Source organism: Colobus angolensis, unplaced genomic scaffold, assembly GCF_000951035.1.
Source record: "Colobus angolensis palliatus isolate OR3802 unplaced genomic scaffold, Cang.pa_1.0 Scaffold327, whole genome shotgun sequence".
NCBI classification, from domain to species: domain Eukaryota; kingdom Metazoa; phylum Chordata; class Mammalia; order Primates; family Cercopithecidae; genus Colobus; species Colobus angolensis.
This window is the reverse complement of record NW_012116566.1, coordinates 4,299,179-4,322,350: the sequence shown is the minus strand read 5'-3', so window position 1 is coordinate 4,322,350 and position 23,172 is coordinate 4,299,179. Positions and strand designations below refer to the sequence as shown.

At 42.0% G+C, this 23,172-nt stretch overlaps 1 protein-coding gene across 4 annotated transcripts in view; it reads right to left on the bottom strand.

The window, feature by feature from the left end:
- CTNND2 (catenin (cadherin-associated protein), delta 2) overlaps window positions 1-23,172 on the bottom strand; it is a 935,009-nt gene that overhangs the window by 171,782 nt on the left and 740,055 nt on the right. For all 4 annotated transcript variants that reach the window (XM_011951767.1, XM_011951770.1, XM_011951769.1 and 1 more), the window contains one exon: window positions 16,423-16,606. In XM_011951767.1, coding sequence (XP_011807157.1) covers window positions 16,423-16,606 — 184 coding nt within the window. The remainder of the gene's footprint in view (window positions 1-16,422; window positions 16,607-23,172) is intronic.

The following is a 23,172-nucleotide window of genomic DNA, read 5'->3' as shown; positions in this document are numbered from 1 at the left end:
AATGGAAGTATTTTATTCTCCATAAGACAGGCTGTGGTACTGGAAAAGGTTTGGTGTCAAATTTAAACTCTTTTAGTAACCTCCTGGTCTTGGGCAACACACTTAACATCATACCCTCAGTTTCTTCATCGATAAAGTGGGCTGATGTTTAGAAGGATTAGATGAGGCAGTGTGTGATGCATGTGGGAGCCAGACCTGTTTCCTCTTTCCCCCTTGACTTCTGCTCACTCAGGCATATGTGCCCGAGCAAAGGGCAGAGGAACCTATTTAACAAAGAGAAAATAAGAACAATACATGTAAAGAACCTAACGCCATGCACAGAGGGCTATCCTATTATTCAGCTAATACCCCATTAGCTCTGGGAAAGTTGAACCTCTTTTCCTCGCTTTATTTTCCCATGAAACTCTCCAGGACTTCCCCTACCCTTCCTACACACTTGCTCCCCTGTGCTAGTTTGCTAGAGCTGCTGTAAAACATTACCACAAGCTGGGTGGCTTAAGCAACAGAAATGTATCGTTTCACAGTTCAAGATCAAGGTGTCTGCAGAGTGGGTTCTTTCTGAGGGTTGTGAAAAAAAACTCTGCTCTGTGCCTCTCTCTTGGCTTCTGGTGGTTTGCTGGCAGTCTTTGATGCTCTTTTGGCTTGTAGGAGCAGGACCCTGATCTCCGCCTTCATCTTCAATCTTCACGTGATGTCCTCCCTGTGAGTATGTGTGCTTGTGCCCAAATTTCCCACTGTTGTAACGACCAGTCACACCGGATTGGAACCCATCCTGACGACTTCATCTAAACTGACTTTATCAGCAATGACCCTACTTCCAAATAAGGTCACATTTTTCAGTAGCTGGGATTAGGACTGCAAAATGTGAACTTTGGAGGGAGGCATAATTTTACCCAAAACAGCCCCCAATAAGGAGAGTGAATCGTTTGACTGGTGGGTGATGAAGCTCTGGCAGTGGCTGAGATTTTGCACTTGTTGGAGCTAAGCTATAATAAAGCACCAGGGACTGTGGGAGGCAGTGATGTTGGGTGGGTTTGTCAGCTTTTCAAATCCCAGGTTTTCCACAGGGGCAGTCCCCAGGTCTACACCAGCTAGGGCTTTCTATGAGTAGATCCTTAGCCTGCCATTTGGTGGCAGTTAGAAAGCCATGATCTCCATCCAGTGTTCTCACCAGTAAACAGACTATTTACTTTCCATTTGTCTGTTTTCGTTGTCTTATTTTTCAATTAGTCCTAAACTTGGGAGAGGAAAAGGGTGTGCTTATTAGGCTCCTGCGTCCTAACATACAGATTTTAAGGAGGCATCAGGGAAGCAACAGAGGCTTGGGGAGCTCGGGAAGGTTTGGGAAGTGGCCTGAGCTCCCACCGCCTCCGGTCCACGTGCAGGCTGCCCGACCAGAGCCTGGTCTCCCTACCTGGAGTCGCCTGCTGCTTCCTCTGAGGACCCATCACACGCTCTCCTTGTATCCTAGGGCACAAAGGGCTGAGTGAGTCAGGGTAACGGTTACTGTGGCCACCGACAGAGGAGATGTCAAGGCCTTGGGGCTCTTCTTTTTTGTCCACAGAAATGGAGGCAGAGAATGAGGTCTTAGGGGACAACAGGTATCCTTTGAGTTTGTGGAAAGAAGCTGTATTTCTCTCAAGGTACCGCCGTCTCACCCCTCTTCTGGAGGAAGGGCCTTCACCCAAGCTGAGATGATCTAGGAGACAAATGTTGTTTCATTGGATGGGGTTCCTAGCTCCTGTTGGTGGACAACTTTTCCTAAGGAAATAGATGTGTGCAGGATGCTATGCCCAAGATGCAGAACGGGACCCAGTGCTCAGCCCCTGACTCTCCCTTTATCATTCCCAACAGCTCCCAAGACTTTCATTACAATTGCATGATGGCTGCCTCAGCACAGACAGTGGTCTAGAGCCAGCAGCCATCAGTTTCCGATTGGTCAGACCCTATGCCAAGCAATTTATGTGCATGACTGCAGAGCCAGGATTTGGATGAGGAATATGAGGCTCTCACCTCGGTGCAACATTTAAGGGAGTGCTAAAAAAAAAAAAAAAAACCTTACTAGTTATGATTATGATAAACAATGTATATATTTTTATAATAAAATATGTATTATATAAAATTATCTTAAACATTTTTAAATGTTCAGTAGGGCTAAGTACATTCACATTGTTGTGCTGAAGAATATTTTAATGCAGTATTTTTTCATCTAAGTCAAAGCAAAAAAATTCAGGATGAAAATATTACCAAAAATGTAAACTGAAGGTGGGGTCTGACCCTGCATCGCTCAGCCTCCCTTGCCTCACCCCGTCCCAGCCCTACATGACTGGCCCATCCCTCTTCAGATGGAGAAACTGAGGCACAGAGCGGCTACCTCAGTGACCCAAGATTACACAACCTGTGGTTTCCATTCAGATGCAGATGTGGACGCCTGCTCCTCGGAGCTTGGATTTTATGCCTGTCCATATAACACTCATCTCAAAGACAGTGGCAACTAACTGAGGTTCCCAGTGCAACACTTAGGACACAGTCCAGGATCTGCAAATGGGGCCAGTGCTATCATGGGTCTGCTCGTCCTTCTGCCAGCTCCACTCTCTTCTCCTCCTTGTCCCTGCCCCGCCTCTCTAATCTTCTCTCCACCCTATGGGAATGGCTACATTTGTATAGCAAGAGGAGCTATACAAATATCTCCCCGTATCTCTTCCGATCACACTTCCATGGTCTATGAAAATCAAGACACCTCCTCCAAATGACCCTCCTTCACAGACAGTCTTAACAATCAGCTCCCAATAGGCCTCTCCCCTCTCCATCCCTCCCCGCAAACCACGCCCTGGTGGACCACACTGAGCCACCTGTCTGTCCCCAGACATGCATTGTCTTCCTCCTACAGGTGGATCTTCTGGCCTGGAGCATCTCTCTGCGCCTTCATCGGCAAACTCTCCTTCTTCGCCAGGACATACTCTGGGGTGGGTTCCTAGAGTTCTTCTGGTGGAGTCCATGGTTCCCTCCCAAGGGGTTGTCCGGCAGTTTGGCATGGACTGTTTTAATGACACTAAGTATCCCCATGATGCACCACAGTTCAGGCTTCCTCCTCTTCTGTTAAATGACAACTGTCACGTCTTCCTCATCTTTGTTCCTATAATGCCTGGCAAAGTCCTAGGCACAGACTAGAAATTCATGATATGTTTGTGTGGAATAAGAGCTGTGATCCATTTGATCTAAGCTGGTGATTTAACACTGGGCCAACAAGGAGAGGCTGAGATGGCTACAGCTGCTCCAGTTATCTAGGGGAGGGGCAGACTGGCTGCGGAGTTCCGGGCTGACAGGCTGACTCTAAGGCAGCAGCGTCATGGGAAAAGCATTCCGTCCAGATTCGGAAAGCCCAGCTTTGCATCTTGGTTTGTGGTTTTCTACCAAGGGCTCCAGGGTAAACTGCTAAACCTCTCCAAGCTTCACTTTTTTCTTATTTAAAATTGGAAAAAAAACCCCATATCATTTATGATGTTATCCTGAGAATTACATGATGATTAGAGGTATGAAAGAGTTATTTTGCCCATAAAGCATGAGAGTGACATTATTATTTATTGATTTCTTAATGGTGCTGATAAGCACAATCTAATGGCTTCCTTCAGATGAGGTGGTTGAGGAATTCAGAATCATAAAAACCAAGGGCAACATGAGCACCTCGTGAGGACAAAAGGTACTAAGCAGGTCAGTGAGGCTGCCCCGAGGAAAAGATATTCTGCTGTTTGATAAAACTAATTGATGCGGTGGTTTCATTTAGCAGAATTATCAGCAACGCACACGCTGGAAAACAAGTAGTTATGTGTCTCTACCCAAGAAATTAATCTAATCTGGAAACTGGGGATGACAAAAATGAAGTCAGTTCTTTCTCCAACTGGGAATATTTTATGAATGACCAGGAGAGTGAAAAGGTTCCTTGCTTAGATTAGTGCAGGACAGTTATTAGGAAGCTGGCACAGCAGAAAAAGAAGGGCCATTCATCAATTCGGTCATTCACTCATTCATTCAGGTAGGAGCTATTTATTCGGGATCTACAAGGTGCCAGATGTTGTTTTGGGGAAAGACAAAACTGATACTGATCAAAGACATGATTGTCATGTACATGAGAACGTCGCTTGTGAAGTGATGGGCATTAAATACCCAAGTACACAGGCAAGAATATCCCTCCAAATTGTGAGAAGTTCTGAATCAAAAGCCCAGAACGCTTTGACAAGGCCATAGAGAAGGCCGAATGTATACGGAATGGACGTGTCAAGGAGGGCCTCTTATAATAAGAGACATTTAAGTTGGGATACAAAGGTGGAAAGTCCTCCAGATGCTGGTAGTCATTATGTAAAGGTCCTGAGATAGAAAAGACCTCAACGTATAGAACAATGGAAAAGAGGCTAGTATTGCAAACATGGCAAATGAGGAGCAGAGTTGCCCCACACGAGGCAGGAGACTTGCGGAGCACTATGTCTGCACAGCTGAGATGGGCTGATACCCGTTCTCAGATGCTTAAAATAAAATGGTGAAATCTGTGTAGAACCTTTCTCTGAAGGACTCAGAAAGAGTGATACAAGACAGATGGCCATAATAATCCAGCAGTTGAAGAAAAAAACTTGCAGCATGAGGGGACAACATAAAAGGAAGGTAATGTGAGAAAAAGAGAAGAATATGGCCCAGAAAATGTCATGGAGGTGAACATACAGAAAAAAAAAAGGAAGAGCTGTGAAAAGCAGTTGGTAGTTTTCAAAAAGTGATACAGAGTTACCATGCAATCCATCAATTCTGCTCCTAGGTATATACCCCAAATAATTGAAATGGGTATGTAAACAAATACAATAGCCGAAGAGTGAACACAGCTCACGTGTCCATCAATGGATGAGTGGATACACCAAATGTGCTATATCCATGCAGCGGAATATTATTCAGCCACATAAAGGAATGAAGTTCTAAAACATGCTACAACATGGATGAACCTTGAACACGTCATGCTAAGTGAAGGAAGCCAGTCATAAAAGCCATCTATTGTATGATCCTATATATATATATATATGGAATATGCAGAAAAGATAATTCATAGAGAAAGAGCACAGGTTGGTAATTGCCAGGGCCTGGGTAAGGCAGAATGGGAGTCACTACTTAATGAATATGGGGTTTTCTTTTGGGGTGATGAAAATATTTTGGAACTAGGTAGATGTCATTTTCACCACACTTTGAATGTACTAAATGCCGCTGAGTTGTTCAGTTTTAAATGGTTAATTTGATGTTATGTAAATTTCTTCTAAATTAGTTGGAATGAAAGGGATAGAAAGGATAGGGGAGGAAATGCCTGGGAGGTTGGAGGGTCATAATCTGGTCAAAAATAGAAGGTGTTGCTGGTTGGAAGGGCTCGTTTCTGCTGCTGGTTGGATCTGCCTGCAGGCAGGTGCATCTGGGTTTGGTGGTCTATGGCACTCCTTGGCCTTTGTCTTCAACTGAATTAAAGTCTTCATAGCTCAGTAAGTTTTAATGACAGAGGAGGGAGCTTCCAGGCCCAGTGAGTTGAGAAGTGAGGGGAGCCCTTTCTCCAGCAGCGTCCCCGCCTTGTGGTGCTTTGGTGCTGCCTTTCTGGGCTGCTGTCCCCTTCCATCCCTGTGGGAGTGGGAAGCTGCTGGGACAGGCAGCTGCACCTTCCCAAGGCCTCTGTGTTAGCTCTGGGGATCCCGGCTTGGTGCTTGAGAGGAAACAGGAGGCTATTCTGCCTCAATGATTTCCCCTCAAACAGGAATGATCCCTGGAAAATCCTAATAAGCCCTGGCATCATTTCTTTTGTGAGCCTGTTACTGCAGGAGCTGGCAGAGGACGTGCTGCTTCATCTGACTCTTAATCTATTTCAGCTGCTTAGGAGTGACAGGGGTCAAGGACAAATGACATTTAATCATGTGTGGTAGCCAGGATGACAGTGCTGCCTGCAGAGGAGAAATCAGTAAAGTTCCTTTGTGTTCTAGGAAGAAACTCAGCGCTGCTTCCGCGCACATTAAGGAGAAACGCTGCCCTTCAAGCCCCATCAGATTCTGAGCAATGCGACAGGCCACACACCACGCCTCCTGGCAGGCCTCAAAAGGACACGATGCTTTTGCTTACCTGAAACCATTATTTTTTGCAGTAAGCTTCATTTCCTCCAACCACCTGACTCTAACTTGTGCAAAATAGCTCCGTGAGCAGGAAGTACCCAGCAGGGTGATGCTTTCCTTTGGCAGAACCCTCATATGTTTATATAAATTAGTCCGCAATTAGCAATTACATTGTTGTTCCAAAATAAGGGCAGGCAACATGTAACCCTGGGAAGAACAATGGTCTGGACACGGAAGTCCAGACAGGACTATTATGGAGAATTATGGGGGATGATTAATCAGCTGGCCTCTTCCTGGGCACGGCCATTCTCACATACAATCTTTGTGCTAACGCAGCTACTTTCTGGTAATAAGTTACCGTAGGAGAAGTGTAATTAGCTGTTGGGATTCATTAGCTCCAGTCAGTGCATCACCGGTACAATATCTTCCTTGCCAGTTTACTGCTTATTAATGGGGAGCGATGATATATTTGTACCTCTACGGAACGACAAGGAAGGACACAGGGCTAATCTGAAGTCCTGGCAGTCTGTCCTTTTAGGTAGCAGACTGAAAAACTGAAAATGAGTGTATGACACAGAGGAAGAGCCCAGGGTCCTACAAAGCCAGTGTGTAAGGCTGTCAGCCCGTTCACACATATTATTACTAAATATCGCTTCTTCGGTTAATCCTCTTGGAGGCAAGAACGTGTCGACCAAGCATGAAACCTGGACAGGGCTGTCTTCCCTTTAGCTTTTGCCTGCTTTAGAACATTTTGTAGTGGGTACTTCTAGACGCTTCTGTCAGTTTAGAACAAGAACTAACAAGACTTAAGGAGTATTGACTTTTACTTCCAATTGCTTCTCAATTCTGTTTCCAGAATAAGCAACTGGCTTTATGTGACATGATGAAGATCCCATCTCAGAGAGGCAGACAGGGGCCCCACGAGTCTGTGCAGGAAGGCAAGTGCTAATTCTCTCTGCTCACCCCAAAGGCACCTCTGCTTCCCATGAGACCCCCACGCTGCCAGTGAGTCAGTGTTCGGAGACCCCACCTCTCACTTCCACAGCACAGCTGCACAGCGCAATGGATAAGATCCCAGGGAACCGGACCTCCTGCTGAACCTCCATCCCACAGCTATTGTCAAGCATCCCTGAGTAAATCCGGTGGACTTCTCCACTGGTCAGCACCGTGACAGGACAAAGTTGTTATCCTAGGAAAAGGGGCCCGAGGGCACAGAATGGCACATGGAGACTTTTCTACTCACTTACTTGAAATAGTCTTGGTCAACTAGAGGGAAACTAAATTTTATTTCAAACATTCTTGGTTAATTAAGGACCAACCAGACTCAAGAAAAAGAGGATGTGGGGCCAGCAGAATGTGGAGATGCACGGTGCAGCACAAATAGTATCTAGCTCTGCATGCTGACATCAGGTGGCAGCAGGTGGTGAGGCCTCTGAACTGCTGTCTTCATTTTTTTTGAGGGGGAGTTTTGCTCTTGTCACCCAGGCTAGAGTGCAGTAGCGTGATCTCGGCTCACTGCAACCTCTGCCTCTGGGTTCAAGTGATTCTCCTGCCTCAGACTCCTGAGTAGCTGGGATTACAGGTTCCCACCACCACACCTAGCTAATGTTTGTATTTTTAGTAGAGACGGGGTTTCACCACATTGGCCAAGCTGGTCTCGAACTCCTGACCTTGTGATCCACCCGCCTCAGCCTCCCAAAGTGCTGGGATGACAGGCATGAGCCACCGTGCCCGGCCTAAACTGCTGCTTTCTAAGTGCCTTTCATGCTTCTCATTGCTCATGTTTTCCTTCCTCCAAATGGATAACATCTACAAGCTGGAGATCTTCACTTAAGGTTCGTCAACAGGGGCATGGCCCCATCCCATGTGGACTCTGCTCGTTCTGTGAGCTGCACTAACTCACTGGTTGTTTGGCCCAACTTTGGTAAATGTCACTTTTATTTATTTTCAAATAATGCCACTTTGAAAAGGGAAAGAAGAAACAGCATGAAAATAGATGTGTTAAAGTGCTGGAGAGGCTGGGTATGTAAGCAGTAAATGAAAGTGTTTGGTGTGCTCTTTCTTCTTCAATTTATGGTTAATAGATTTGTTTGCTTCTCCTCCAGGGAAGTTACTTTTTATGCAATGTAATATAATCTGGGAGGCAGCAGGAAGAAAAATTATATTTTTAATATCAAGAAGTTATGAAGGATTTAAAGAATGAACTAGATTTTTATTTATCAGGGAGCTAATACCCTGTACTAATGTTTTATAGAAATATCTATTAAACACCATTTTAAACCAATTGAAAATTCACTAGACTTTCTCATTGAATTTCTTTTAAAGTGAGTAATTTGTATATATTAATGGAAGAATCCAAATATTCATGTCTTCATAGGAAGAATGACTATTCATTCACATTGAAAAGATAAAATTAAATATTTGCTTGTCCTTTTAAAAGAAGCCCACATATGTAACCAAATTATAGGATACATAATTTAAAACAACTTTTAGTTGCAGTGTGCAAATTTTCATAATTAAGTGGATCAAACTCTGCAGAAATAAGTGATGAAAACTTTAAAAGGGAATAGCATGATGTGGGATTTTATATTAATCATGTGTATTTAAGGAGAAATCATTATACTCTCACTTCTTCTAGCTTAGAAAGCAAAATAGTGTTTGGGAAGAAATTATCCCCAGTAGTATTTCAGGAACAAAAATGCCAGGAAGAACTTTGGGGAAGAAAGGCCACCTGAAAGCAATGAAAAATGAAGCTTTTTCAAACTTTTCCTAATGGAAAAGACAGGGCACCTGCAAAATCCCGAAGAGATACAAAGTTCAAGGGCTACAGGATAGAAACTTTAAGCCAGCTTCAAGTAAAAAGCTTTTATATGTAAAGAATGAATGTGTTAGTAAGAAAGAGGTGGATCAGCCATGGAGATACTGAAAAAAGGAATATTGTCTTCTGAGGCATTAATTACGGAAAACATATCCCAGCTTGTCCAGCCTGGGGCATATAATGTGGACCTAGACGCATCAGACTGTCTTATCCTAATGATATTACGCAGGAATTTCAACTGCAGACTCCACGGATTCTTCTATTTGCAACTAAGTGCAAAGTATTACCTTTTCTATGTATGGATATGTTTACATAGACACATACTTACTATTTGTGTTACAACTGTCTACAGTATTCAGGACAGTGTCCTGCTATACAGGCCTGTAGCCTAGGAACAATAGACGTATCACACAGCCTAGGGTATGTCATAAGCTATAACGTCTAGGTCTATGTAAGTGCACCCTATGGTGTCTACGGCATTTCTGTAAGAATGAAATGGACTCAAGATTCATTTCTCAGAACACGTTCCTGTTGTTAAGCCCTGCACGACTGTATAAAGCACACCTCCCTCTGACTGGGTGGGAGGAAGTGATCTGGCCGTGTTGGGTTGCACCACAGGAGACCTGAGCCCTCGTCCCTGGTGGAGCTGCTGAGATGGACGGCCGACTGTCTTTTCTGAAGAGCTCCTAAGATCACCTTACTCCTCCCCACTCCACTGAACTCTGTCCCCTCCCATTGAAGAGGACTGTCACTGCTGAGACCTGACTCAATAAAACCACTTCACATCTTTACTAGACACACTGATCAGGAGTGAGCTGCCCAGGCAGGAGCTTCCTCTGCTCTAGGACTAGGTGTGGGGAGAATGGGGTGCAGTCGGGTGAGTGGCGTGTCTCATCTGTTCTCATGTCCACACACAGTCTTTCTCATTTTCAAGAACCTGGATTAAGAGTGCTGAATTCAGGCTGGGTGCATTGGCTCATGCCTGTTAATCCCAGCACTTTGGGAGGTTGAGGCGGGAGGATCACTTGAGTTCAGGAGTTCAAGACCAGCCTGGCCAACATGCTGAAACTCCATCTCTACTAAAAATACAAAAATTAGCTGGGTGTGGTGGTATGTATGTGGTCCCAGTCACTGGGGAGGCTGAGGCAGGAGAATCGCTTGAACCCAGAAGGTGGAGGTTGCAGTGAGCCGAGATCACGCCACTGCACTCTAGCCTGGGCAACAGAGCAAGACTCCATCTCAAAAGAAAAAAAAAAAAAGGGTGCTGAATTCAGCTGACACATGCCCCTCATCCCTGGCCAAGACTGGGATGAGCTAGTTTGGGGCTTATGATACAACACTTTAAAAACACTTTCTCCAAAAGATTCTTTTTAATAGATGAATAATATTGGCAGCCAACTGAACTTAACATAAAAACAATAATAATTCCTCTTCTTACCTGTAGCTAATGCAAGAGTAGACCACAGAAAATAAACGTCCGTGGAGCTTTGCAGCCAGAGTGTGATTATCATTAACATTACTTTGTGAAGGGGCTTTTCTCAAGGTCACTCGAGAATTAGAGGCACCGTGGGACCAAGCGCTCATCCATTATATGGGTTAAAATGACTAATTGAGGGTCTGAGTTTAATTATAATCGCAAGTAAAGGCACAGTGCAGATATTTTGATGGGCTTAATAACATTCTTATGTACATAAAGATAGATGGAAAAAATTAGGGTTGTATATTGTTGGCCTTTAGGACAAGATACTGAAGTGGGAATAGAATAATAAAAATAAATAAACGACTCAGCGGCACCAGGAAATGAGCTGTGGAAGTTAGCCAGCCAGCCTCATGCACATACTTCAGCTGGAGATAAAGTCCTAAGTATCCATGACTAAATATAATGCGACTACACAGGAGTGCAGATCACAGTTGTTTTATTGAGCTAGCTGCTAGATTAAAGGGTAAAAAAGAATGCTCTGCAAGCTTTTACCCACAGTTCACCCTGAAACGATGACAATGGCCATGACGGGATCTTTAGGATATTGACTGGTGATATTTTAAATGGGAAATGCAGTCACGTTTCACAGAAAAATCCAGAAAGCATCAGGTCTGTACATAGCTGCTAGAGTCGACATCCTTAAGTGATACTGATATGGTGTCACATCCCCTGCTTAAGAACCTCAAATGACTTCTGGCTGTCCATAGTATCAGAAAAATCCATGCAATGTTCAGAAGCTAGTTTAATGTCGGGAGGAAAAGGAAAGGTTGGCTCATAAATGAGAGCAGAACACACAGAAATCAGATCTGTGTGTGGGGAGACCCTCATTTCATGGCCACCCAGTCAAGAGGTTATATTAGAACCTTCTTTGGCCGAGACAGCCACATCTTGGCTTGCAGAACTCAATTCTGCTACAGGTAGTGTTTGGTTTTGTAGCTAAGCTACAGAGGGGAATGGCCTTGTGCACAGAGAAAAACAGAAAAACATCTCCGATCTGGGTTGTTTGTTGAGTGTGTGGGCACTGTTCGGGGACAGGCAGCATCTCTGGGTTGTCTACCTCCTCCTCTTCTCAGTGCTGCATCCTCAGGTGGCTCCCTGGCTTCCTAGCTTAGCAGCCCCTCTCTTATTTTCTTATTGGAGCAACCATAATAGATTCCTAGGCTGTCAGAACAGAGTACCACAAACTGGGTGGCTTAAAACAACAGAAATTTATTATCTCACAGTTCTAGAGGCCAGCAGTCTAAAATCAAGGTGCCAGCAGGGCTGTGCTCTCTCTGAAGGCTCTTGGGAAAATTCCTTCCCTGCCTCTTCCTAGCTCCTGGTGTTGCAGCAATTCTTACTTATCCCTGACTTGTGGCTGCAACACTCCAATCTCTGCCTTTGTCTTCACAAGGCCTTCTTCCCTGTGTGTCTCTCTGTGCATATGTCCTCTTTTTATAACATGCCATTCACTGGATTTAGGGCCCACCTTTATCTAGTATGACCTGATCTTCATTAACTAATTATATCTGCAAAGATCCCATTTCCAAATAAGGTCACATTCTGAGGTTCTGGGTAGATAAGAATTTTGGGGGAAGATTTATTCAACACACCACAGTGACTTCAGCCACCATGAGCTTGTCCAGAGTGGAGCTAGCTTCATGTTCCCTGGTTAGCGTTCAGGCCATGGTCCCTCAACACATGTTTTTGGTTGAAGGTGATGATTATAGCGGCCTTGGGTTAGAGATGGATTTGATCACATGATGTGCAAGGAAAGAACAATGAGTGCAAAAATGAACTGATCTCAAGGTCTGAACCTCAGTCTATATGAAATTCATTTCCTTTGAGGACTCCTTAATCATAAAGTGAAACAGAGATGACTAACAAAATAACCTCACTTATTCTTACCTCCTAAGCCTCTCCAACATTTTGTCACATTTGTTCGGGGCCATATTTTAAAATTTTATTGTTAAAAATGGATGCTTGAATCTGGCAGAATTGGAGGAAAAGGAACAACTAGCAAAGGGGAAGAAATGAAGAAGGGAGCGTTAGTGTGCCTGGGATTGGGGGCGGTGGGGAAGAGGCAGGGGAGTCAGAGCTTAGAGATGAAGCCCTTCCCTTCTGATCACACACAGCTCGAACCCCCACAACCCCACCTCCCCATGCCGCTGGGCCTCTCCCAGTCTAGCTGCCATCATCCTTATGAACTCAGGCCTCCAGCAAAATTTAAGACATTTTTTCCCATTTCTATCCTTTTTCCTCAGTGACAGAAAGATACTCCAGGAACACATAGATAGATCTGCTTTTTAAAAATTCGATTTCTTGTCTCCAAATGAATTTCAAATGAAAAATGACTAAGGGAATTAACTTTTCATTTTATATTTCGTATGTGCTTAAATTTTTGCTATGTCAACATGATATAGCTTCCCATGAAGATTTTCCATTCCTTTCTAGAGAAGGCAAAGCAAGTGTCTCCTCTCTTTAGAATGCTCCTTGTGTATGTGCCTCCTTCACTAGTCTGGGACCTGGAGGTGGTAGGGAATGGGGTGGCACTGGGGCATGAAGTGGGGACAGCCACCTATATTGGTACAATATCCACTGCCTAGAAGAAAGCCTGAGAAACTGGACAGAGCCTGTTAAGCCTGCATGAAATTGTCTAAAGACAGAATAGTGTCAGCTTGTCAGGTTCTGGCTAAGACTTAGGCATATTTTACTGACTTAAATTTATCTCTAATAAGCTTTTGGACATTTACAAGCAATATAATTTGCATTCATAATTTTTTTTTCCAAAAAATGAAAAGATGACCTCTTTAAAAATAGTAATTCCTTAAATTCTTAACCTTGGCTCCCCACCCTGAAATCACATAAACAAGTTTGAATCCTGCTCGGAACAAAAATCAAGAGTAATGATTTTCAATAATGACCTGATGAATTTAGTTTTACCTACTGCATGCTCCTTCTGCTGGATTTCCAAGCTACACTAATTTAGGAAATAGTATTCTAGGAAAAGAGTTTTATTTTTTTGGACGTTTTATTTTCTTTATATTTTCCTGAAACAATAGCTACAGAAGCAAACCAAAAATATCAACTCATCTTAAAGTCATTGGCAAAAGAAGAAAGGAGTCCGAGTACCGGAAAAACAATGTCAACTTTATTATCTAGAATATGCCTTAAAATATAGTCTTATCTTAAAACACAAGAAGGCGCCCATAGCTCTAGTTGTCCACGTGAACATTAAAAGTGGAGGTCAAGAGAAGAGACTTGCATTGGGCTGAGTGGTTAACACTAGCTAAGGTACCCAAGCACTCCGTAGGCCCTAGCAGGGAAGAATTTGAAGAAAGAAAGAAGCGAGAGGGAGAAGACCACTGGCATTTAAAAACCAAATGATGTTGGCCACGTGGATGCCACTCCATTTATCTCTGGAAGCAAACTTAAGGAACCAACAGAGAGGCAAGTGTTGCCCTGTCAGCAGTTGGTGGTGGTTGTGTATTGTTTTAAGCACAGATCTGTTAGCAGTCTCCTATCCCCTAACTTTGTATTTCCTCTCTGTGTGGCACGCTGGGGATGGTCTGAAACCATAGTCAGGATGTGGCTCCAGTCCTGGCTTCACGACTTACTACAGATGAGCTCACTGGGCTTACGATGCATAGGAGAATTAACAATGTATCTGAAGTGGAACGTTCAGGCTGCTGGGAGACAGGGATTTTATGAATAATAACAGTTACTTTAATTTTTCTTTAAAATCTAGTCTTTATTGATGGTGCATCTCAAACTCCCCTACAGGACTCCTTTCAGCACTGGGTAGCCAGTGCTGGCCACTACTGCCCTCTGAGACGCTTTCCCAGTGCATCATTTCTATGCTCAGCCCAATCTCACCTGACCCTTCAGGCCTTTTTTGACCACACCTGGCTGTCACTTTCTCACCAGTTTTTCCTCCTGTACTGCCATGATCATAACACTAAATTGCCACTAGGCAGTTGTGCTGGGGCTTACTGGGTGAGTGCCATTTCTTCCACTCAGTCATGAGATTCTGCAGGGCAGAGGCTGCCCTCTCTCGGCCTCCTTAGCCCTCCCCAGCACACGGCAGGTGATCAGCAAACACTCCTGGGATAAAACAGCTGCAAGGCAGAAGCAGCACAGGATGTCATTTCATGAATGTGAATAACGATCTTGGCTTTGTTGGAAGAATGAAGAATGTAAATCTCAAGCCTTCTATCATGATACGGACAGCATCATTTTTTGCTTCCTATTATGTGGTCACTCCCAGCCAGCAGCAGAAGCAGCAGCAAGTGTCAAGCTACTGTAGGTGGGAAGAGACAGGGATGGGGAGCCATTCTGGTCTCACCAAACTGTACTCTGGCACCACAACCCAGACCCTAAACTCAGCCAGATGATGTGTAAAGGGGACTCGTGAGCCTACACTGGTCTAGCTTCTTCATCTACTTTTTCATCAAAGGATGTCAAATGTACTTTCATAAAGGCGGTAGCTTACACCCTCTGAAACACCATGAAGACATACTTATGCTACTATATTAATCAGAGAGCATTTTAACAGACAGAGCTAAGCAGGTCCTTCTTGATTACACTTCTACAATCGCTTCTGAGACAGTTCCTTCTGCAGTCTTCACTATGGGCCCGGACACTCTGAAAGTAGGGAATGCTAGCAAGGGAAAAACACTTTTAAATAGTAGCGAATAAGTGAAATTGAAAAAAATCAGGCATGGGAGTTCAGAAGTGCCTACAATTTTAGCTTTGGGGTAGCTACATCTCTTCTGGTGGGACAGACATTTTCTAAAGGATAACAGAATTTAAGGGGTTATGAAATGGATTCCTCAGTAGAGGGTTTCAGATATTCAGATATGGATAGGCATATGGTAGTACTTATCCAGAGAAATCATGTCAAATATTCATGATTTCATGACTCGGATGAAAAGCAGAATTGTCAAAGGATTCCCACTCCTGCCCATGAGGGCTTGTAGATATTCGTGGAGGCAGGCTCTTATCTTGCTCTGTGCACACACATTCACACAAACACACACCGCCTCTTAAGACTGGAGGCTGAGAGCACTGTGATGAATATTCATGAGATGATGATTATTAATACCACTGAAGTGATTTTGTTCCTTCTCAGTAGAGACTGGTTGTTATACCTAGAAACTGATCAACTGTAGGAGAAATGGCAGCTTTGAACCATTCCAACTAAAGCAACCCTGTATGTTTTACTTTCAAAATACAGATTATTTGGCGAGGTGTTTTTAATCACCCCTTGTGTCGCTATCCCAGCAACCTCATCCAGCAGAGATTTGCAACTTTGGTACAAAGTACACTTTGGGGAGCAGAGTCCTAGAGTTTAGAAGAATTATATCTTGATAACTACTTTCCTTCCTATGAGCAAAAATTAAACAAGACATAAAGTTGATTTTAAGAAATCTCAATAGATTCCTGGGGGATGATTTCTGTGAAAAATGTATCAGGAGAGAATTACAACACATTTGCTACTTTTATTATTTAAAAAACCATTTAATATAACAGGCCTTATTAAAGAGCTATTTCTAAGAATTATAGATTCTTACAGAGAATTTTTAAAAGAAGAATATTTTTAAGAAGAGCTACTTGCGACAGTTAACCAGATCCCTATGTATCTGTTATGAACTCTGCCCAACCAGTCAGCCTGCCTGGTTGTGCTATATGCATGACATAATATGAAATTACCGAGAACTACTGTTTTCGGCCAAAGAAAATGACTTATTTGGGGTTGGAAGAAAAATGTTTGTTTTTCACTTTAGATCTAAGAAATCATGTGAAATAAATCTAACATTGATTAGGTAGAGAAAGATACCTATATGTCTTTATTACCTAGTTAGAAACTTTTAAAATCAACTTCTTACACTCCGTTGCCACATAAACATTCATCTTTTCAGAATGGTCTGATCCTCAGTAAAAGAGCCATTAAAGCTATGGAAAGAGACAGTGTCTGACCAGGGGAAGATGGTGGGAGGAGGCACTCGTGACACAGGACTGACCTTAGGCACCCGGTGGCATTACGCAGCACCTGTGATGAATGCAGCTGTATTTTCCGATCATCCTGAAGAGGCGAATTTTCCCAGCCTGAGTGAGGGATAATCACTGCGTTGGTCAGTACTGCCAGGGCATCCTGGATGATTGGCATTTTGAGTGCATCGCATGAGGAAAGGTTCCAAAGGACTCCTGCAAGAGACACACAAAAAGAGCTTTTGGGTGGCCACGAGTTTCTCTCATCTCAAAACTGTCTTCCTTATTTGAGTTAATGGCACTGGCAGGAAGGATGAAGATACTGTGGACACACATCCTAGAGCGTACTCTTGATTTTAGAACATTTGTGTGAACCCATTAACAGCATTCTGTGAAAAATCTGATGAGTGAGCAGAAGAACTGTGACACCAGTATGTTTATTTCCTCATGGTGCATAATCAAAGTTGAGAGGTCTGATTGAACTGAGGCTACCAATAACGCTTTTGTTCCATTTTAATACAATGGACCCATGTTGCTAAATTCTAACCAAGACCAAAGAGATGTGAAAGTTATTTGAAATGGACTAGTAGAGCATCTTTGTTTTACTGAAGACCTCAGTGTGCACATGTGGTTGCCATGAAAGCTAAATGCTTTCATAAACAACCAGCTACCATGGGTAGGACCTTATCAGAATCCAGCATCACATCAGATGACAACTGGCTCAACAAGCAATTTAAACTGTTGCCCCCTGTGACAGTTTTGTCAGCTTTTCTCTGAAAGCAATGTTCATGGAGGACCTATAGAATGTTCCTCCTTCAGTAATGACAAAGGGAGAGGTGAGAAGAAGAGGGCATGTCCGCAATGGACACAGCATCACAGTAATTCATGCAGGCAGAGCAATGCAAAATGTTAAGGACAAATAGAATGCTTTAGGCTTTTAAATATTTTTTAAAAGGAGATATTCTAGAAAAGGTCATAAAATTGCATATATATTATAACATCATTTGAAAATGCTTTTAAATAATTATTCTTTTTTTGTTAGAACAGTATGCATAAAGAAAAAAAGAAACAGAGAATAAAATTCTATTTCTCTTTGAAAGAAAGCCTGTATACACTCTCAACCTAAACAGGTACCATCACCACAGATATTAGAAATAAAATACATAGTTGTCTTTAGAAATAGAACTTCTAGCTTATATTTTTAACGAGCTTTCAATATATTCTAAAGAAATGGGATTTTGTTCCATCTACTGTGTTAAGAATAGAACAAACAGAACATATTTATTTCTAAAATTTGTTTTACTGGTTCCTTGCATTGCACATGTTGAACTATCCAAGGACATTAATAATACAAATCTGACTGTTAATAACTAAATAAGTGACTATAAAAATAAAGTGACTATAAAGTTCAATAAAAATGTGACTACAGAGGCAAACTCAACTGTCTTTAGAAATAACATTTACTGGAAATTTTATTTGAGTGAATGCAAAGAAAACAAAATGTTTTTAGTGCCTGGCATGCATAAAACAATCCTTCGGTACAGGGGGTTAACGTGAAGGCAAATCTAGCTTGTCTTTTTTTATGAATAAATTTTTATTGAAGCACAGCCATGTCTGTTCATTTCTAAATTTTCTACATCTGCTTTTGTCCTATGAAGGGATTGCTGGGTATTAGTGACAGAGACTGTACAGCCCACAAACCATAAATAATTTAAAAACTGTCCCCTTACAGAAAAATTTTGTCTACCCGTGCTTTAGTGAATTTGACCATTTTATATACACTTTTGTTTGTGCTTGTATTGCCATTAGTATCCTAAATCAAGTACACAAAAGTGCTCAATGGTACACAGAAGGTGCACAGAATGTATTCTGATTTGGACTGATTTGAAATACTAGGAATATTAACATATACATTTATCTTGTTTTAAATAAAATACAAAGTTGCTTATTCATCCAATGAGAAACATTTTACCAAATTTTGGTAATCTAAATCATCAAAATAACTTCCTTCAATCATTTCCAGCCTCACAAAAATGTTATTTTTAGAGTAAAATAATTGATTTTGCAGTATTAAATAGTACATTAAAAAGAAATTAGTATCTACCCCAGTATTTGAGGATAACTTTCAGGAATATCATGCTAATGCATTTGTGTCTGCTCTTCTAAACATACAATGCAAAAATACAGGAACAAAATGTGCATTTTTTTCATTCCCAAATCCAGACTTAAAATACCAATATCTAAACATTGAGGCTTGTAAATGTTTTAAAATATGGGTGACATATTTTGCTGTACAGTATATATCCTTTAAAAACTAAATGGCAGGCTGGGCACGGTGGCTCACGCCTGTAATCCCAGCACTTTGGGAGGCCAGGCGGGTGGATCACGAGGTCAGAGTTCGAGACCAGCCTGGCCAACATGGTGAAAGTAAATCTCTACTAAAAATACAAAAAGTAGCTGGGCGTGGTGGCATGTGCCTGTAATCCCAGCTACTCGGGAGTCTGGGGCAGGAGAATTGCTTGAACTTGGGAGATGAGGGTTGTAGTAAGTCAAGATCATGCCACTGCACTCCAGCCTGGGTGACAGAGCAAGACTGTCTCATGAAAACAAACAAACAAACAAAATAGCAAAGAGAAATCTTTGCATTTTTACATGCAATGAACATGAGAATCTAAAGGCTTTCTATGAGAATACAGCTATTTTTACTGTTTTCTTACAAACAGAAAAGACAGGGAAAGGGAGGAAGGAAATCCAAGAAAACCTAAAGGCCAAATCTAGTATCTGAGAAGAAGTGAAGGAATAGAAAGGCAAATGCAGTCTGGGTTATCTTTTCATAGGCTGTTCTATCTCCTTCACCTTTCCCATTAATTCATTAATTAGTATAACCTAATTCAGAATCATGCACAAACAGAAGTTCACATTCATTCCACCTTTCCAGGCTGTCTCCATCTGCGAGTCACATTCCAGTGAACTGATCACAGTACTTGATCCATATCTCTGAACCTTCTATCTTAATTTATAACTGCAATGCACAATGCTTCCTGAACTCATTACAACTGCAATGAATCTCTATCGAACCACTTTATCACCTCTGGATGAAGTCTTGGTAAAGTGGATGTAACATGGCAGATTTTCTTGAGGGGGAATTCAGCAAACCAGCTGCAGAGGGTCCTCAAAATTTTGAGTTTTGGTTAGATTATCTGGACATGAGATAGGTTTAAGTATAGAAGCAGCAGTTTCTGGAGACAACTGAGATTAAGACTTACATTATCCGGCAGAAGTAAAAGCGGGAAACAACTGGGAATTCCACATCTTTCCTGCTACACACACACACACATGCATGCGCACACACACACGCGCACACACACGTCTTGACTGATGGGAGAGAGATTAGTGGAGAGAACTGGACGTATCTAGGCATCCTCTGAACAAATGGAAAATAAATTTTTTGCTCCAACTTTTACTTCACTCCTCCCTCCCCTTTTCCATAGAGGTTTAAAATATGTCCACAAATTCTTGGACATTTCCTTCAAATGGTGAAGCCTAATCCTTCTCTCCATGCGTGGGGATTCCATTTAGCGACTCATTTGTGATCAATGAAACATGGTGGAAGTGACTGTGCCTTGAGACTAGGTCATTAAAAAGGCCTTGTGGCTCCCTCCAAGCCCTCTCTCAGATTGTTATTTGAGGGGAAGCCAACTGTCAAGGCATCATGACCCTCAGGCAGCCTTATACAAAAACTAGGGCTTTCAGCCAAAATTTTGGAAGTGGATTTTCCAACCCCAATCAAGCCTTCGAATGACTGCAGCCTCGTGAGAGACCCCGAGCCAGGACCACAAAATCTGTGGCTCCTGCTTGTACTCCTCACACTTACACAGTGGGCGACATAAATGTTGGTCATTTTAAGCTGCTAAATTGTGGAGGAATCTGTTACGCAGCAATAGACAATATAGTGTCCCTTTCCTATGAAGCTCCTACTCTCTCTGTTGCTTTCTTCTCTTGGCTTCACTTTCCTATCCCTTTGCCTTTCTACAATGGATGGACTCATTTTTCCCTCTTGCCTTTCTACTACACTTTAATTCTTACTCCTCTCTTACCTAAATCCACTTGTTCCCTTATTCCTTCCAAATTCCAATAGGAGAGTATACAAGATATAGCAAGGATGATCCAGCTACACTTTGTAACTAAATTTAAAATGCATTTTAAGTGACAAGCATTTAATTTTTAAAAGTGTATCATTCTTCATGTTTGCAATTCAATAAGTGACCCAACACTTTCTTTAATTTGGAATAATCCTGCTCTTATTTCCAATTGCTGCCTTAACAAATCTCTACACAGGGGCTTGAAAAACACAAATGTATAGGTTCGGGAGGTCTGGAGTTTGAAATGGGCTGGCAGGGCTGGCTCCTTCCAGAGGATCCTGGGGAGGATGTGCTTCCTCATCTTGTCAAGCTCCTGGGGGCTGCCTGCATCGCATCCCTTGGCTTGAGATCTTACATCCCTCTGACTTTGACTTCCATCATCACATCTCCTTCCTGGATTCTGACCCTCCCACCTCCCTCTCATAAGGGCACTCTGATCACATTGAGCCCACCTGGATAATCCAGGACAATCTCCCCATATGAAGCCCTCCTATGTTAATCATACTTGCAAAGTCCCTTTCACCATGAAAAGTAACATTTATAGGCTCTGGGAATTAGAGCGTGGGCTTTTCTTGGAGGGTAGGGGCATTATTCAGTCTACTACATATCCCTTCAAAAACAACCTGTTATGCTCAAAATAAAATTAAACTTCTTATGGTAGGCTCATGATCAGGCCTTTCTCTAAATCTCTATATTCATCTTGAATCACATTTATTCATTCATTTATCCATTCCATAATATTGAAGACCTACTACATGCGCATGGTTCTGTTGGACGTGGAATGGAGACATCAGTGAAGAAAACAAAAAATTCCTGTGCTGGTGGCCAAGGTACCACATAGCTCTAGTCACTATGCTCCAGCCAAAATAGCCTGTTTCTTCTTGAACACATAAGCTCCTTTGTGTCCCAGATCCCTGGACTTGCTGCTGCCTCATTCTGGAACATTCTTGCCTAGATCTTTCCATGGCTAATCCCTCTTCCATTCACGTCACCTTAAATGTGCTAAACTCAGAGAGGCTTTCCTGGATCAGTCTAATCTACCTTCCTAGATGCTTGCGGTCAGATCTCCTATTTAATTTCAGCAGCAACCTCAACACTAACTCATTCTGTCATTTGCTCACAGTTCCATCCTCCAACAGGGTCCCAGGCATAAAATGAAAGCAGACACTTGCTGAATGCCCATCGTATGCAGAACACACAGAGCTACAGAATCCCTGGCATACAGAATACGCCCTGACACACACGAGTGTTCACCAAACAGGCACTAAAGAAAAATAAAAAATAACAGCTGGATGGTATGACCTTATAGGATACCATGTGCTCTAAGCGTCGAACGTTCTGTAAGTATTATAGTGTTAGCAAAATGACGTCATGCCTAGAAAAAATAAAACAGCAGATGCAAGATGTAATTTCACAAATAATAAATCCAAACGAGAATAGAAAAATGTTATTTCAGTGGGTTTACTTTGAATCTACAGAAATTCTACTTTTAGCTAGTAGAGAAAAATTTATAGAACTGAAACATATTAATCTGTTTTGTATTAAAAGGCTTATCTCTGGTGCTTCACTTGGGTAATTTTCTTATATTAACTCCCTGATAATTCTAAATTAACCCAGGTAATACTAAACTTTCAATTTGAGGAAAAACTATAAAACTGATTGAATTCACACCAGTTTTCAGCATCCATAACAAATTACCCTGTTTGTTTATATCTGAGGATAATATGAAAAATGGTTTAATATTTTGGTTGATGGTCACTAGAAAATTTAAGTTTACCTGATGAAAATATGCTAATGCCTTCCAGATTATAATCTGTGATAAATTTGTTTTACTAGCATCTTTCATTATTTCCATCCAATAGCTTTCCTTCATCAGTGTAAAATTATTGCTGTTCCAAACATAATTTTGAAAGTTTAATTGAGAAGACATTTACATACACTAAAGACATTTAAAATATAGTTTATTTTTATTTCAGGCACAGAATGGCTCTTTTCCTTGATATTATCCATATTCATGAGCAATGATTAGTTTAATAAAAAGTCCTTAATAAAACCTTAATTACTTTCATTTGCTCCTTTATAATGCTTTAATAGAGGGTAATTGTAGTTTCTTTTTACTGAAAGAGATGAAGACTATCTTGGTTAAAAAAAATCCAGATGAACAAAAAGCATGTTTTAATAAAAGCAAGTTTTTTAAATGATGGTAAAATCAAACACTGCCTGGTGGCTGTGCAGGACTTTACGACAGCCCACTGGCTTGCTTTTAGCTCTTCAGACCTAGCATGAATCCGCTCTTGTGGGAGAGGCTCAAACCAAGCCCAAAGGAAAGCTGGGCTTCATTCATCTAAATCAATGTTTATTAAAATGTATTTAAAATTAGTGAATTAAGCATCTACTTAGTGTATTTATGAGGATTTATTTTAAACAAATTTGTTATTTCTTTTGGGAGTGATAGTTTGTGTACCTGGGGAGAGGGGAGGAAAAAGGAGAAGAATGCGGATAAGAGTTCATTTTTTTAAAAAAGCCAGAGTTGGCCAGGCCTGATGGCTCATGCCTGTAATCTCAGCACTCTGGGAGTCTGAGATGGGCGGATCACGAGGTCAGGAGAGCGAGACCATCCTGGCTAACACGGTGAAACCC